Consider the following 13931-nt stretch of genomic DNA (forward strand, 5'->3'; position numbering starts at 1 on the left):
AAGACATTTCATCATGACAGTTTCCTCCATCTCCTAGATACATCTTACATGGATACACAGATAACATTTATTCATGAGATCATATGGTTTATATGTATTTCTTTAATGTTATTATTTCTGTCTTATTGCCAGGGAAGCTGGATTGCTTTGTTAATTGATATTTTTAAAACTATAATGCTACATCTATCAACATTTATTTAGATGTTATCATGGTATTCATTACATTATTTTAATTATGTCATTCCAGTATTATTATTGGTGAAACATTACAGTATGCTGTCAGACAGAACACTACAATGTGGGCTGAGCGGGTCACATATGAATCCCATATCCCTCAATGCAGGTCAGGGGGTCTTTAACGCCAGTATAGCTTCAATGTACACATTTAATCAGTGGTTTTGTCACCAGCAACAACACTTTGCTCAGTTTTGAACTTTTCGAGTGTAGTTGAAGCCCATTCACAGCAGACAGCAGAAAAACAGAGTCGAACAAGTCCACCCACCCAGCCCGGAAGAACTACAAGTAACACTAGCTTTGTAACTGTGTTCTGTGGGTGTCTCTAGTTGAAGTTGTAGTTTCAAAATATATTGGTATATTTCTCATAAGTAGAAGTTGGCAGTGTAGAATTTTGGATATACCCTGTTTTTTGGGGGGATGGGGAACACACTGGTCTCATCAGATTTAAAAAATTGAATCGTTAAATAAGTCAAAATAGCTTATTACCACATTTGACAGTGCTTACAGTGGTTAAACATTGGAGACCATATCTGCATGACGGCTAAGGTCCAGAGCTTTCTATAAGAGCTGGTCCTATGTGTGTAGCACATTCTGTTGCTAAATGACAAGCCTGTACAAACATGTACTGGGTTCAAGGTTCAGAGCAGAGGTCAATAATTCAAATCAGGAGTAATGTATCCTCTTCAGACTGACATATGTTACTGTTGAGGTTTGAGACCTTTCCAATGATGTGCTTGCTATAGTCCTATGACAACGTTTACATTTTTACATATAATCATGAAGCCCATTTTGCAGGCGATAGCCTCCTTTATTGTCCCCAGAGGGATATTTGCCTTGAGTTCAAATACTTCACACATAAAACTTAACATATTATTTTATCATACATCCGACATATACTTACAATAAAAAACAACATAAACAAATGTTAACATAAACATAACATTTCTTTGCATGCTTTGCAAGGCTGTTGCTTGCTTCCTTGTTCTTCATCGTCAAGCTCTGTAGACCTCGGATACCATCTTGAAGCAGGCCCCACGTCTCACCTTACATGTTAAAACACATTGAGCCTTTATTAATCAGAAACATTCAGAAACATTGTAATGTATGCCAAGTATAACAAATACATACCTGATGTCACATTAGAAAGCTGGGATGACATCTGCTTCAGGGTGTCTGCACGGGTGCAAAGAGACTTCCAATGCTTGTTCATCTCTGCAATAAGAATCCTCTTCTCCTCCTCAAGTCTCCTTACTGCCATCACAATGTAGAACGCCTTCCTCTTTGTCCTTAGATCTACAGAGTCTGAAATACATAGATGAAACATAAGTCGGTTGTAATTAAGATTAGTATTTCAATATTTTCTGGGGTTACAATCGAGGCATGACAGATTTTGTCCTACTATGTGACTATTGCACAAAGTCAACGGAATTGTGTACATACCACCGTGTGTAAGCTGCCATGGCCAAACAATCTCGTCAGATAGAATGGTGTCCAATGTCAGTTTTTCTGCATTAGGAACCAAGGTGTTATACTTCTCCACTACAGAATTTACGATTTTTTTTTCCTCCCTGATCTTTCGGCGGATTCGGGCACGTCCTTTGCATCCGTCACTGTCCTTATAAAGACGCTGGGACCTCCTCTTAACACTTGCCACCAGCTCCTCTATTGGGCTGGCAACAGCGGCAACATCAGCATCATTTGGGGATGTTGTTGCTGAGAGGAAGAAATGAAGAGATAAGAGATATGCTTCTTGATTCCATGAAAAAATATTTTTGGTGTATGAGCAAAATAAAGCCTCAACAATCTTTTCATATTTCTCTGTAACTGAGAGGCTACACTTGTAGCTAAGTTTGAGTATAGTTCGGTTCTTTATTGTCCCCATGGGGATAATCTTGTCCACACGTCATCAGCAATCAGAGTATGTGCTCTTTGACTACGATTACAATGAGCCTCTTTGGAATTGCAGCCAAGCTTAGTCAGAAGTGATACATCAAGCACCATATCAAACAGTATAAAACAGTATATCCTACCTTCTGCCCACTCATTGACATCAAAGATCCACCTCTCCAGTTGACTGTCTGAGATGTCCATTACCGTTTTCATGGCCTCCAGGTTATGCAACTGGCATTGCAGGGCTATTTTGGCCTTCAAACATAAATGACAATGAGGGAAACGCCTACAACTTTGACAATAATTGTTGATAAGGATTGTGAAGTACCTTCACTATTAGAAAACCACATACAACACTAATTAAATATACAGTATATTCGTATGTACTTGGACTATCAATATATATGGTATGAACATTTAATATTTTATTTTACAATATCGCTATGCATTTTGCATAAGGGAAAACTGGTGTCTTTACCTTCCGATATCGGCGGGCAAGGGTAGAAGCCAAGTTGTCAAACTTTTGTTGGTTCCAGCGCATGGCCATGATCGTCAGCATGTCTATGCGTCCTGCAAAAATAAAAAATATGAGATTATCACCTTTCTTTCCAGTAGCAGTAGGAGAAGAAACTGTGCAGACTTGAATCACAAACTTTTCAGAGATAATAACTTACAGTACTATGGAACTATTAATCTGCTGTCTTGTGCCATTTGATTACTGTCCCATGATGAAAGGGTTAGGTAAATAGCACAGGATAGTGAAGAAATAGCATGAAACAGTGGCGCAGGACAGTAGTCAAATGGCATAGAGCACTATGGCAGGACAGTAGGTGAATGGTACTCTGATGTCAAGTCAAGTCAAGTTTATTTGTATAGCGCTTTTCACAATACAGATTGTATCAAAGCAGCTTCACAGTATTACATTAAAATAATACAACAAAGTTTGTTTCAAGAGGAATTTATTGATTGATAAAATTAAATTAAATATCCCCAAAATATCCCCAACTGAGCAAGCCAAAGGCAACAGTGGCAAGGAACCAAAAAACTCCAAGTGACCTAATGGTGTCCTAAAACTCCATCAGGTGACCTAATGGAGAAAAAAAAACCTTGGGAGAACCCAGGCTCAGTCGGGGGCCAGTTCTCCTCTGGCATTTATGAGCTAGAGGCCGGATTGTAGTTTGAACTGTAGGATTATATGAATGCCTGGCTGAAGAGATGCGACTTTAATCTAGTTTTAAACTGGGAGAGCGAGTCTGAGCAACGAACAGTATCAGGAAGACTATTCCAGAGTTTTGGAGCCAAATGTGAAAATGCTCTCCCTCCTTTGGTGGTTCTGGATATCCTAGGTATGACCAAAAGCCTTGAATTTAGTGATCTTAAAGAGCGCGATGGATTATAGGGTGATAGAAGATCCGTTAAATAGACTGGAGCTAAGCCGTTTAGGGCTTTATAAGTCAGTAGCAATATCTTATAATTAATACGGAGCTTTATAGGTAACCAATGCAGTGATGATAAAATCGGTGTTATATGATCATATTTTCTTGATCTCGTAAGAACTCTAGCGGCGGCATTTTGGACTAACTGTAGCTTGTTTATTGAGGATGCAGGACAACCAGCTAATAAAGCATTACAGTAATCCAGTCTCGAGGTCATGAATGCATGAACTAACTTTTCTGCATCAGAAACTGATAGCATATTACGTAGCTTAGCAATGTTTCTAAGTTGGAAAAAGGCTGTTTTTGTAACATATGAAATATGATTTTCAAAAGACAGGTTGCAATCGAGTATAACACCCAGGTCTTTTACTGTAGAGGATAAAGTAACAGGACATCCTATGATGTTAAAGTTGTATTGTGCGAGGTTTTGTGGGCGGTTTTTTGAACCGATAAGTATTACCTCTGTCTTGTCTGGATTTAATAAAAGAAAATGACGCGTCATCCAATCTTTTATATCTTTAACACACTCTGTCAATTTGGAAAATTTAGCGTTTTCATCCGGCCGTGATGAAATATATATTTGAGTGTCATCAGCATAACAATGGAAACTAATTCCATGTTTCCTTATAATATTTCCAAGTGGCATCATATATATTGAAAATAACAGAGGGCCTAATACAGATCCCTGCGGCACTCCATAGTTTACTGGAGTTATGATCGATTTTTCTCCATTTAAATAGACAAAATGGTAGCGGTCAGATAGGTATGATTTGAACCAGCTTAGTGCTTGTCCTTGAACACCAGTATAATTTTGTAGTCGATCTAAGAGTAATGTGTGATCTATAGTATCGAACGCAGCACTAAGATCAAGTAAAACTAGTATTGAGATACAGCCTTGGTCAGAAGCTAAAAGTAAATCATTTGTGATTTTAACGAGCGCAGTTTCAGTGCTATGATGCGGTCTGAATCAAGACTGAAACTTTTCATAGATATCATTTTGTTGCAAGAAAGAGCCCAGTTTCTAATATTTTAGACATAAATGGAAGATTTGAAATGGGTCTATAATTTGATAAGATTTCAGGGAAAGAAAATGTCATGGACAATCATTTTTTCTTACCTCACATTTGAAATCATGAGCTTTGGCATGAAAAACAGAAAGAAATGGCCTCATGGTGAGGAGATCCTGAAGCTCAGGGCATTTCTCTGTCACTCTCTGGAGGTAAGGCCAGTATTTGCATGCCACATCCATTGCAAAAAATGTAACTGGCTTACAGGCCATTTGCTTTTGTAGGTACAGGGGGTAGGCAAAAATCTCCCCCCTGAACATATGACGACATGACGACATACCCCATGACGGTGAGAACCCCATGACGACATACAGCGAGTTCCAGGCCCTCCTCGTCTGTTTTTCCTGAGGACTTCTGAGACGTTTCACGCGCCGCTGACCATTGCCCTCCACAGACACCTCTTCCAGAGACCTAAAACTTGGAAGATGAACAGTCCAAACTTGTTCAAACAAAGTACTCTGTAGGACGTGGTGTTTTATAGGTAAATATAGTGAAGTTGTGCAAGTTTACATGACTGGTTGAGGTATGGACATAGTCCACGAATTTTGCAACGTCATCATCATTCGCGATGAACACGCCATCAAAGATGGCTTTTTCCTCCGATCTAAATAAAAGAGATACATATTAAAGGTGCTGTAAGCGATGCCACGCGTTTTTTAGGCCAAACATTTTTTTGTCACATACAGCAAACATCTCCTCACTATCCGCTAGCTGCCTGTCCCCTGAACACACTGTAAAAAAACACGGTCTCTGTAGACACCACAGGCTCCACAAACGGCAACAAAAAGAAACTGGGCTCACCCGCACCACGAAACACAACAAACAGTGTTCCAGCCAATCACCGACAAGAAGTATTTGAGTGTGGGGTTTAGGGGGTTAGTGCGCGTGCACATGAAGTGGGTGTGTGGAGGAGAGAGAAGCATGAAGAGGGAAGTTTGAATTATGGCCGAAACACGACATTTCCGATGAACAAATTGCAAAGAAGAGGGACAAGGATAAGGAACGCGTGAAGTCCCGAATTTACATCGGAAAAACCTTTTAAAGGTGGGAGAACTCCGCCGGCAGAAGGGCTTCCGATCCACATTCAGTTGCTCTGTTTTTGCAGAACAGGTAAATCCATATTTCTTTCTAAATTGACGTTAATGTTCGCCAAACCAACACAAGGATGTAATTAGCTAGAACTATGCAGTCAGCGTTAACTTTGGTGAATACAACATATATGTTTCTAGCAGAGCTCAATCTCTATTGTAAATGATCAAGCAAATTCACAGTAGGGCGACAATTTGTGTGAATGATTGTTTTCATCCACTGTTTGTTATGAATTTGAATGTTCATTTATAGGCTGTTGACAACTTTGACTAAATTTGTTTACGCCGCCGCCGTTGTTTATGCTCACTGGGAAACGCGAAGCTACGTTATCTTGCTATTATTGCGTCCTTGTATGGGAGCTATAGTTATAGCTTCAGGTGGCAAAACGATTTTAAAATAATGTTTCTCTTTTTCTGCATTCTGTTCTGCAATATATAAAACCCTTTATCTAACTTGGCGACATTACACATTGAATGAAGTATCAGTAAAACGTAACTTTGTTTGTAATGACTACTTTGACTTTCCTTTATGCCGGAAGGGAGGGGAGGAGGGAGGAGACGGGATGAGGAGAAGGGAGGGTCTAGCTAGCCTCCGTTTTGTTTGACAACAATTCGAATGTCAACAAGAAGTTACGACTCCCGGCATCGCTTACAGCACCTTTAACTTTAAATATTCATATGATTTTGAATTCACAGCAGTTACTTTCAAAGTAATGGACCGTCAATGCACACACAGTACCTTGCTGCACTCTTGAATCTGTAGTGCTTACGGTTTCCATCAACGGATACTGCAAGCATGTCTGGGTTGCACGCTGGGCAGTCAAAGTGGTCCTCCTGGCATAATTTGTCCACTTCGAATCGGACAGCTTCCCACTCCAAGAAGCTTTTCCGGAAGCTGTCTGCTGTGATGTTTCCGCTCTGTTTCAAAGAAGAGTTCAGTAAAAGAGAACAAAAGAGAACAGTAAAACGGATCAAATTAAACAATATACGACACTGAAGTAAAATGTTCTAAATGGATATATTTTGGGATGTTTGTACAAACTTTGTTACCACTCCTTAGAATACATATCAAAGGAAATAAACAATGTGTAAACTTCACTCATACACTATACACTGGTGTATTTGGGGAACCTGGCCATTAAACATACAGGATATTGTTTGACATTCAGTCTAAATCTATACGCAAAGAGGGCTACAACGGCTTCCATACTGTTTAGAATTAAGCCTGTGCAATGTTTAGCCCATTAATCCAAGGGAACACTTCTGGGATCAGGAAATGATATTGGGGAGAAGATGTCAAAGTCGGTAGCCATTGGAGTTGAATTTGAGATCTTCAGAATGACCTGTTTTTCCATAAATGTCTCAGTGCAAACTGCTGATGAGAGAACATGCAGGGCAGGACTTAGGTTGGTGGGGGCCCCTGGGCTTGAGTCACTTTCGGGCCCTGCCTTCTAGGCTATACATTACTTTAAATAGAACACAAATGATACATACACAAGCTATGTATTAGAGCTACACAATTCTGGATAAACTGAGAATAAAAAGTAGAGATCACGATTCTGAACAAACAACTAAACAAAATAACATAATTTATGTTAATTGCTGAAGTCTATTAAAAATGTTTAATTAATCTGAATTATAAAAAAATAAAAAAAACTTTGGTTTGAATGAATGATTCAATTCCTCAATCAAATACACTTGTTTCATAGATGAATCAGCATTTTTGAACGAATCTCCTGAATGAACGATTCAATGACAAATGTTTTTTTAAAAGTCATTTGTCGCCATCTGGTGGCGTAACAATATAATCGATCCAATCGTTATTTGAAGTGCAAAGCTACTTTCAAAAGGTGACTGGTACCGTAGACAGTGTTACATGTTAAAAAAACGTAATAATTTATTTATATGACCGCTGATTGAAGCTTGAAAAAGTTTTTTCCAATAAATACATAATGATTAAAAAAGTTCAAAGTGATCATAAGTTTATTGCAATGCACAAATGTCTTGGTCAGAATGAGAATAAAACACTTATTTACCTGGAAAACATATGTTTTGATTGTGGCATTTCTTTGAGATTTAGAATCCAGTATTCCTATAGGCTAATTATTGTTTCTTTTATGAATTTAATAAAGAACTCTGTCTCGTATTCTGTCCAAACGATCCATGTAGGCTACTTTTGTGCCTATTCGTTTTTCCTTTTTTAACCCGTAATTGAAAAACGAAAAATGAACGGTTGTTGTCTTTTTAAAACGCAAAGTTGAACACCAAAATTTTTATTTGAACTGGCTACACCAACTGCTGCGCAAAAAAGTAAATATCGACGAATTTTCAGATTTTTGCCCCTTTATTAAACATTTAAAATATTCACAAATTAATATGGAAAACATGTCGATTTGACTGGTTTTCTAAGGCCAAATTAGAACATGGAATTGATGTTTTTCCGCAGTGCTGAATGAGAAGAGCCATTAATATTATTAATAAACTATTGTTTTGGCTAAAATCACATCTCCATCTCCGCTGTTAAGCAGATGCGCTTTTGGAGAGAAATGCACCTTTCATACAGATTAATCAGAAGGTATTAGATTTCGATTCGAATTTGTTCGATTTAAAGTGGACATTTCAAGCTTTAGCCTACATAAGCTATATTTTGTTTCAGTTCTCGCGCTCCAGTTTACGGAGATCATGAAAGCGTCTGATTGTTTTATTTTATTTTACAAAAGCACAACATTTTCTTGTTATTGTGAGTTTACACAAATAAAAGTAGATGGGAATAATGTATTATTATTTTCTGTATGACAAGAAATGATAGAGTAGCCTAGGCTATTTTAAGTTGTTTCCACTGTTGATAGGAAAATGCAAGTGTTCGCGCTCGCGCCTCCGTGTCATGCAGTGCGCGCTCCACACTCAGCTTTGTTCCTTTTTTGCATAAAAGCGTCTTCTAAATATAGCCTATTAAATGTTATGATAAAATAATATTAAATTATTATTATTTGCGTAGCTATACATGGACCTCAAACACACCGCGTCTTCTAAGTCTGGTGACTGTAAATGCGCAAAAACGGTTTCCATTGCAGTTTTGCGAAATATTCCTTTTTCGAATTGCCTGAAAAACCTCCTCATGAGAGCGTAAAAACTTTTTTGCGATAAACGGGAGTTTTTGCGAAATTGACGTGTTTCCATTGTGCTTATTTTCAATTCGCAATTTCAATTTGCGCAATTTGAAGGTTAATGGAAACGCGGCTACTGTCTAATGCGGACAGGTTTTTTCAACGGTTCGGCAGTAAACGAGGCACTACGTAACTGCCAATAACCAATCAGCAAACCTCAAGATGACTGACATTTAATTTAGCTAATTAAATTACATTTTTCATGGCAGGGCAGGGCCAGGTAACAATGCTAGACCAATCAACAAACTTTAAATGAAAAATTAAATGACTGACATATTATTGAAAAAATCAAACGTAAACGGGCGGGGCCCCCTATTGGGCGGGGCCCATGGGCTTGAGCCCAGTCAAGCCCAATGGTAAGTCCGGCCTTGAGAACATGAGTTTATGGTTGTCTATAAAGGGTCTAATGGCTCTGTTCATGTGTACTATCATCATCATCATCATGCCCTCATAGTATTATATATGGAGTTACGCAATTATTACCACAAATACTTACACGGCCAAAGCGAACAGTGCGTTGATCCAGCATTCTAAGAAATGCTTGGCTAGACATCCCTGGTGCAGCCATCTTCAGCTCTTCAAAAGAAAAAAGGACATCTGTTGCGTACACAGTTGAATAGTGAGAAGTGGCAGGCCAGTAGTCATTACGGATCAGGTCATCCACTCCAGGACTCCAAGTGGCTTCACATGCTTTGCATATAATCTGAGGCAATCTGAGATCATATCGCCCTGGAAAAAGAAGGAAATATATACACAAAGTTAATTCTGACAGACCAAACTGTGTCATTCTGACAACTGATATGGGAACATTTGACTAAGGATGGATCAGGAGGACACTTCTACAAACATTTTGTAAGGCACTCTATAGGAAGTCACACTTTTGTCAGGCAAATTAACTATCCCCATTCAAACAAAGGTTAATTGTTTTCCTCCACATAGGTGGGCCCAGCCAATCTAATCAACACACAACCTATTGACACCTCTGGATTTCCATCCATGATAAAGAAAATCAGAGAAAATCAAAAAGAAAATTCTACAGAAGTGACCCCCACCCAAACCCATAAAGTTCTTCTTACCATTCATTGTAACCACAACTATGGACTGTCCTGCGATGACACTGGACGATACTTGTAGACAACCGCATATTGTCTCTGGCATCTCCAAAGGAACAAGACGCTCTTAAAAACAAACAAAAAAACACATGGATGAGAATTAAACAATAACATTTGTTTACTGGAAACTATTTTAAACAAGATGCACTTGACGGCTTCATCGACCTATCAGAAAACAGCATTTCGTTTTTCAGTCAAGTCTAAGAATGTGACTTAAAAACTACAACTTACCACACTGGGTTAGAACCCTCTCCACAACACAAGTTGTGGGAGGCAATGGATGAAAAAATGCAAGTGTCATCGAATCCCTGTTGTGGAACACTTGACCTTGGTGGACCCTGACATCACACTGGCCACAGAGGAATGGGTGTGGTCGGCAGTCACAACAACGGATAACGGCTGGACCATTTCCACAATGTTGGCAGATCCGAGTTGCCGCATGTTGTCGAGCCACCATGGTGTTGACCAGTCGGGGTCTCTCTTTCTCCCACCACCCTGATATGAGGCTCTTTCGAGTCGACCAGTCTGCTGAGGCTTGAAGTGCCATTTCATCTTCATGTATGTCCTCACCCAGTGAGCGTTTAAGCTCTTGAAGGAAGGACTCTGTTAAAACAATGCACAATATTTAAAAACAGTAGCATTGAACAATGGCGATTTTATAATAAATGAACATACTGTTTTGAACCAGTGAAGTCAAAATAAATAACACACCTGCAGAAACGGAAGGAAAGTCAATGGTCATTTCCGCACTGGTTTCCGGAGCCCTGACATGAGAGACACCAGTCTTTCGACTCTGGCTGTGACTGGGACCTGCTGTAGCAAAAAAGCTGTTGCTTTTTACACTCAATGACACAAACTTTACCTGATGCTAGGCACAGGTACGTAATAATAACCTCAGATATATTCTAATTCAGACCCATGACTTGTGATTATGTGGTATACCTTTCCAAGATACAAAACTAGATCTGGAGTCTACATTTTAATAAACATTAATGTAGAAAAAATCTTACCTGCTTGTTTCCGGGATGATCTGGGCCTGCCGTAAATAATGTTTCCCTCACTGTCCCTCTTAATCCACCTAACATCTTGCTTGCTGTTTGATGGCCGGCTGGTGGACGGATTACTGGTGGAAGGCTGACTGGTGGATGGTTCTGCTTCCTGGTGCATGCCAATGAGCTGTTGGAGGTGAGCTTGATGTTCAGCCTGATCAACAAGGTCACTCATCTCATTCAGGAGACGGTCCATCTCAGGATCAGACATGGTCAGTAAGACAGCAAGAGAGAGAGAACACAATACAACAGTAGAGAGAGTAACAAGATACAAGACAAATGTGGCTCTTAAAAGTGCTTTTTTTTCCGATGTAATGAGGTGATGTTTTTTTTTTTAAAGGACAGGGATTAAGGAACCTGCAGAGAAAGAGAAGAACAAATCAAAAAAGAATAGATCACCAAACTACATATTACAATATGAATAACTACTAGGCTAAGAAGTTAAGTAAATGGTGCTCTTGTTCATTCATGCAATCACAATATCATAAAAAATGAATGGCTTTAAAAATAAGTTTTTGTGTGAGCTTTAGGGTTCATGATATTTTGAACACATCCTTGTGTTTGGATAAACAAACAGGAATAACATGATCAGGATACTTGTATAAACTTTGCCTTGCCAGACTTAAACTATATATATATATATATATATATATATATATATATATATATATCCCCAATAATCCCTCAATAAGCATTTACACGTCCAAAATAAAATTATGAGTTTATTTCCACACAAAATGGACTATATAGGCGCTTGCAACAGACTCATTGCCACCAAAGCGCTTTACAGATTGCCTCACATTCACCCATTCATTCATTCATTCATACACCGACGACGGTACCCTGATATATATATAGGCCTACAACATGTTCTTTTTTTTTATAAACTCGTAATTGTATTACTTTTGGACGTATAAATGCTTATTCATTTCTCTTTCTTATGAGACTGTTGTAAGCGACTTACCGTGGTGGAATCGCGCTGGGCAATGGTTTCTGCGATGGTCGCACACAGTGACGTGTTGCACAAAATTGCGCCAAAATATCAATCATAATTAAAAAGTACAGTCTTAATATTTTTTTATAATATTTTTTAATATAATTTTAAAGGGTCAGCATAAATGTCTAAGTGAAGGAAACACGGGTATATGTAGCCATTACATTTAAACACACCACTTCCCAGAATGCATCCATCACTTTGCCAAAGGATATGTCCATATTAAGCAATATAAACATTTCTGCAGTAGGCTATTTAATTTATTACAACATCATAATCAGTATTGAGATGAAAGTTCTATAAAAGTAGGCGAATATTGTTTATTAATTTTTTTTGACGCAAAAAAAAAGCAAAGTTGTAGGCTCACTATAGTATAAGCAATTGCAAATTGAAATACCATCGGCAAAATATCCCACCTAAATTAAGGCATGTTTTAAGCCTACAGCAAATATGCAGTCCTGCAATTATGTCGTTTTAATGTAGGCCAAAATTATATATAAAAAAAAAAAAAAGAGAGAGAGAGAAAAAAGTCGTGATACCGATTTAGTCAAGGGTTTCTGCCCTACGAAAATGTATGGTCACCGCGCCAATGATTGTAACAGTATATGCGCCGCACGCTACTGTAAAATGCACATTTGCAGCATAATTAATCGCCTGAAACCATACTTTCCAGCTGGATGGATAACCCCCATTTCGTCAAAATCCAAAGATGAGGGATTTGCATTCAAATATCGGACGACCCTCTCCGTTGTCAAGCGACGAATGGGGGTAGCTACCCTCAACGTCGGCTTATGGACGTGAGGGGGAAATGATCAAACTATGTGATCTACAATTATAAAATATCCCACCTTTAAGGCACGTGTTAAGCATACAGCAAATATAAAGTCCTGTAATTATGTAATTTTAATGTAACCCAAAATTATATAAAAAAGAGAAAGGAAAAGTCGTTATACCGATTCAGACAAGGGTTTCTGCCCTACGAAAATGTATGGTCACCGCGCCAATGATTGTAACAGTATATGCGCCGCACGCTACTGCAAAATACACATTTGCAGCATAAAATCAGTCGCCTAAAACCATACTTTCCAGCGCAGGCAAACCGCTGGATGGGTAACCCCATTTCGTCAAAATTCAAAGATGAGGGATTTGCACTCAAATCTATCGGACGACCCTCTCCGTTGTCAAGCGACGAATAGGGGGTACCCTCAACGTCGGCCTTTGGACGTGAGGGGAAAATGACCAAACGGCAGTATGTGACGAATAGGGGTGAGACCGTGTTGCAAACACATGTATGATGCGAAAACAAAACCATCGAGCGAAATACCGGAGTGAACATGGCTGTGAACGACTTTTGCAGATTATGTGAAGTAAATCTACGCATCCACGGTACAATCAGCGTCTACGTCACGGCTCTCAGCCCGCCCTCTGTTCGTTGATTGTTTTGAGGCCGGAGGAAAACAGGGAAAACGGTCGCTATCTCAGACTGAGTACAGAAGCGAACTGAAATTGAGCGGAAGTACGAAGTCTGACGTAGTCAGGCTAAGGCTGTGTGTCCACCAAACCGTTTTTAGCCAGCTGATAACGCCTAGCTGTGAGTGCTTGAGAGCGTTTTGGCAGCGTTTGGCTTTTTTTTTTCCAGTAGAGATGCTTTGCTTCTTGTTATTATACGGAATATTCGCGAAAGTGTTACTAGTATCTCATTTCACAGATTGTTTGTTTCTGTGTTGTTTCTATATAAAAATGTCGATAGATTATAAAGTATTTGCTCTGGCTCTAGTTTAAAATTATTTTGTTTAATTATTATGCTTGTTGTTGTCATCTGTTTACTTTGTACGAGCAGAGTGTGGCGGTTGTGTGTTATTAGTCCCGCCCCTCCTCCACTGTGATTGGA

The 13931-nt window shown here is 39.0% G+C and overlaps 1 protein-coding gene across 3 annotated transcripts; it reads right to left on the bottom strand.

Annotated features, from left to right (window-relative positions):
• Positions 1-109: 109 nt before the first annotated feature.
• LOC309491639 (uncharacterized protein) lies at positions 110-13414 on the bottom strand. Of its 3 annotated transcripts, none has more exons than XM_082190695.1 (8): positions 6458-6630; positions 5141-5234; positions 4911-5047; positions 2606-2697; positions 2268-2382; positions 1678-1950; positions 1366-1539; positions 110-1280 (listed from the first exon to the last, which is right to left on the bottom strand). In XM_082190695.1, the coding sequence occupies exons 1-8, from the start codon at positions 6495-6497 to the stop codon at positions 1135-1137; spliced, it is 1071 nt and encodes a 356-aa protein (XP_082046821.1). In that variant the 5' UTR covers positions 6498-6630; the 3' UTR covers positions 110-1134. The 3 variants fall into 3 exon arrangements, with proteins under 3 accessions (XP_082046821.1, XP_082046820.1, XP_082046819.1); XM_082190694.1 differs by lacking the exons at positions 110-1280; positions 1366-1539; positions 1678-1950; positions 2268-2382; positions 2606-2697 and adding exons at positions 9382-9614; positions 9962-10063; positions 10229-10600; positions 10709-10807; positions 11008-13414 and having other exon boundaries at positions 4908-5047; positions 6458-6636; XM_082190693.1 differs by lacking the exons at positions 110-1280; positions 1366-1539; positions 1678-1950; positions 2268-2382; positions 2606-2697 and adding exons at positions 9382-9614; positions 9962-10063; positions 10229-10600; positions 10709-10810; positions 11008-13414 and having other exon boundaries at positions 4908-5047; positions 6458-6636.
• Between the last annotated feature and the right edge of the window lie 517 nt (positions 13415-13931).

The sequence above is a fragment of the Leuciscus leuciscus genome (assembly GCF_965113295.1).
Source record: "Leuciscus leuciscus genome assembly, contig: HAP1_SCAFFOLD_398, whole genome shotgun sequence".
Classification (NCBI taxonomy): Eukaryota; Metazoa; Chordata; class Actinopteri; order Cypriniformes; family Leuciscidae; genus Leuciscus; species Leuciscus leuciscus.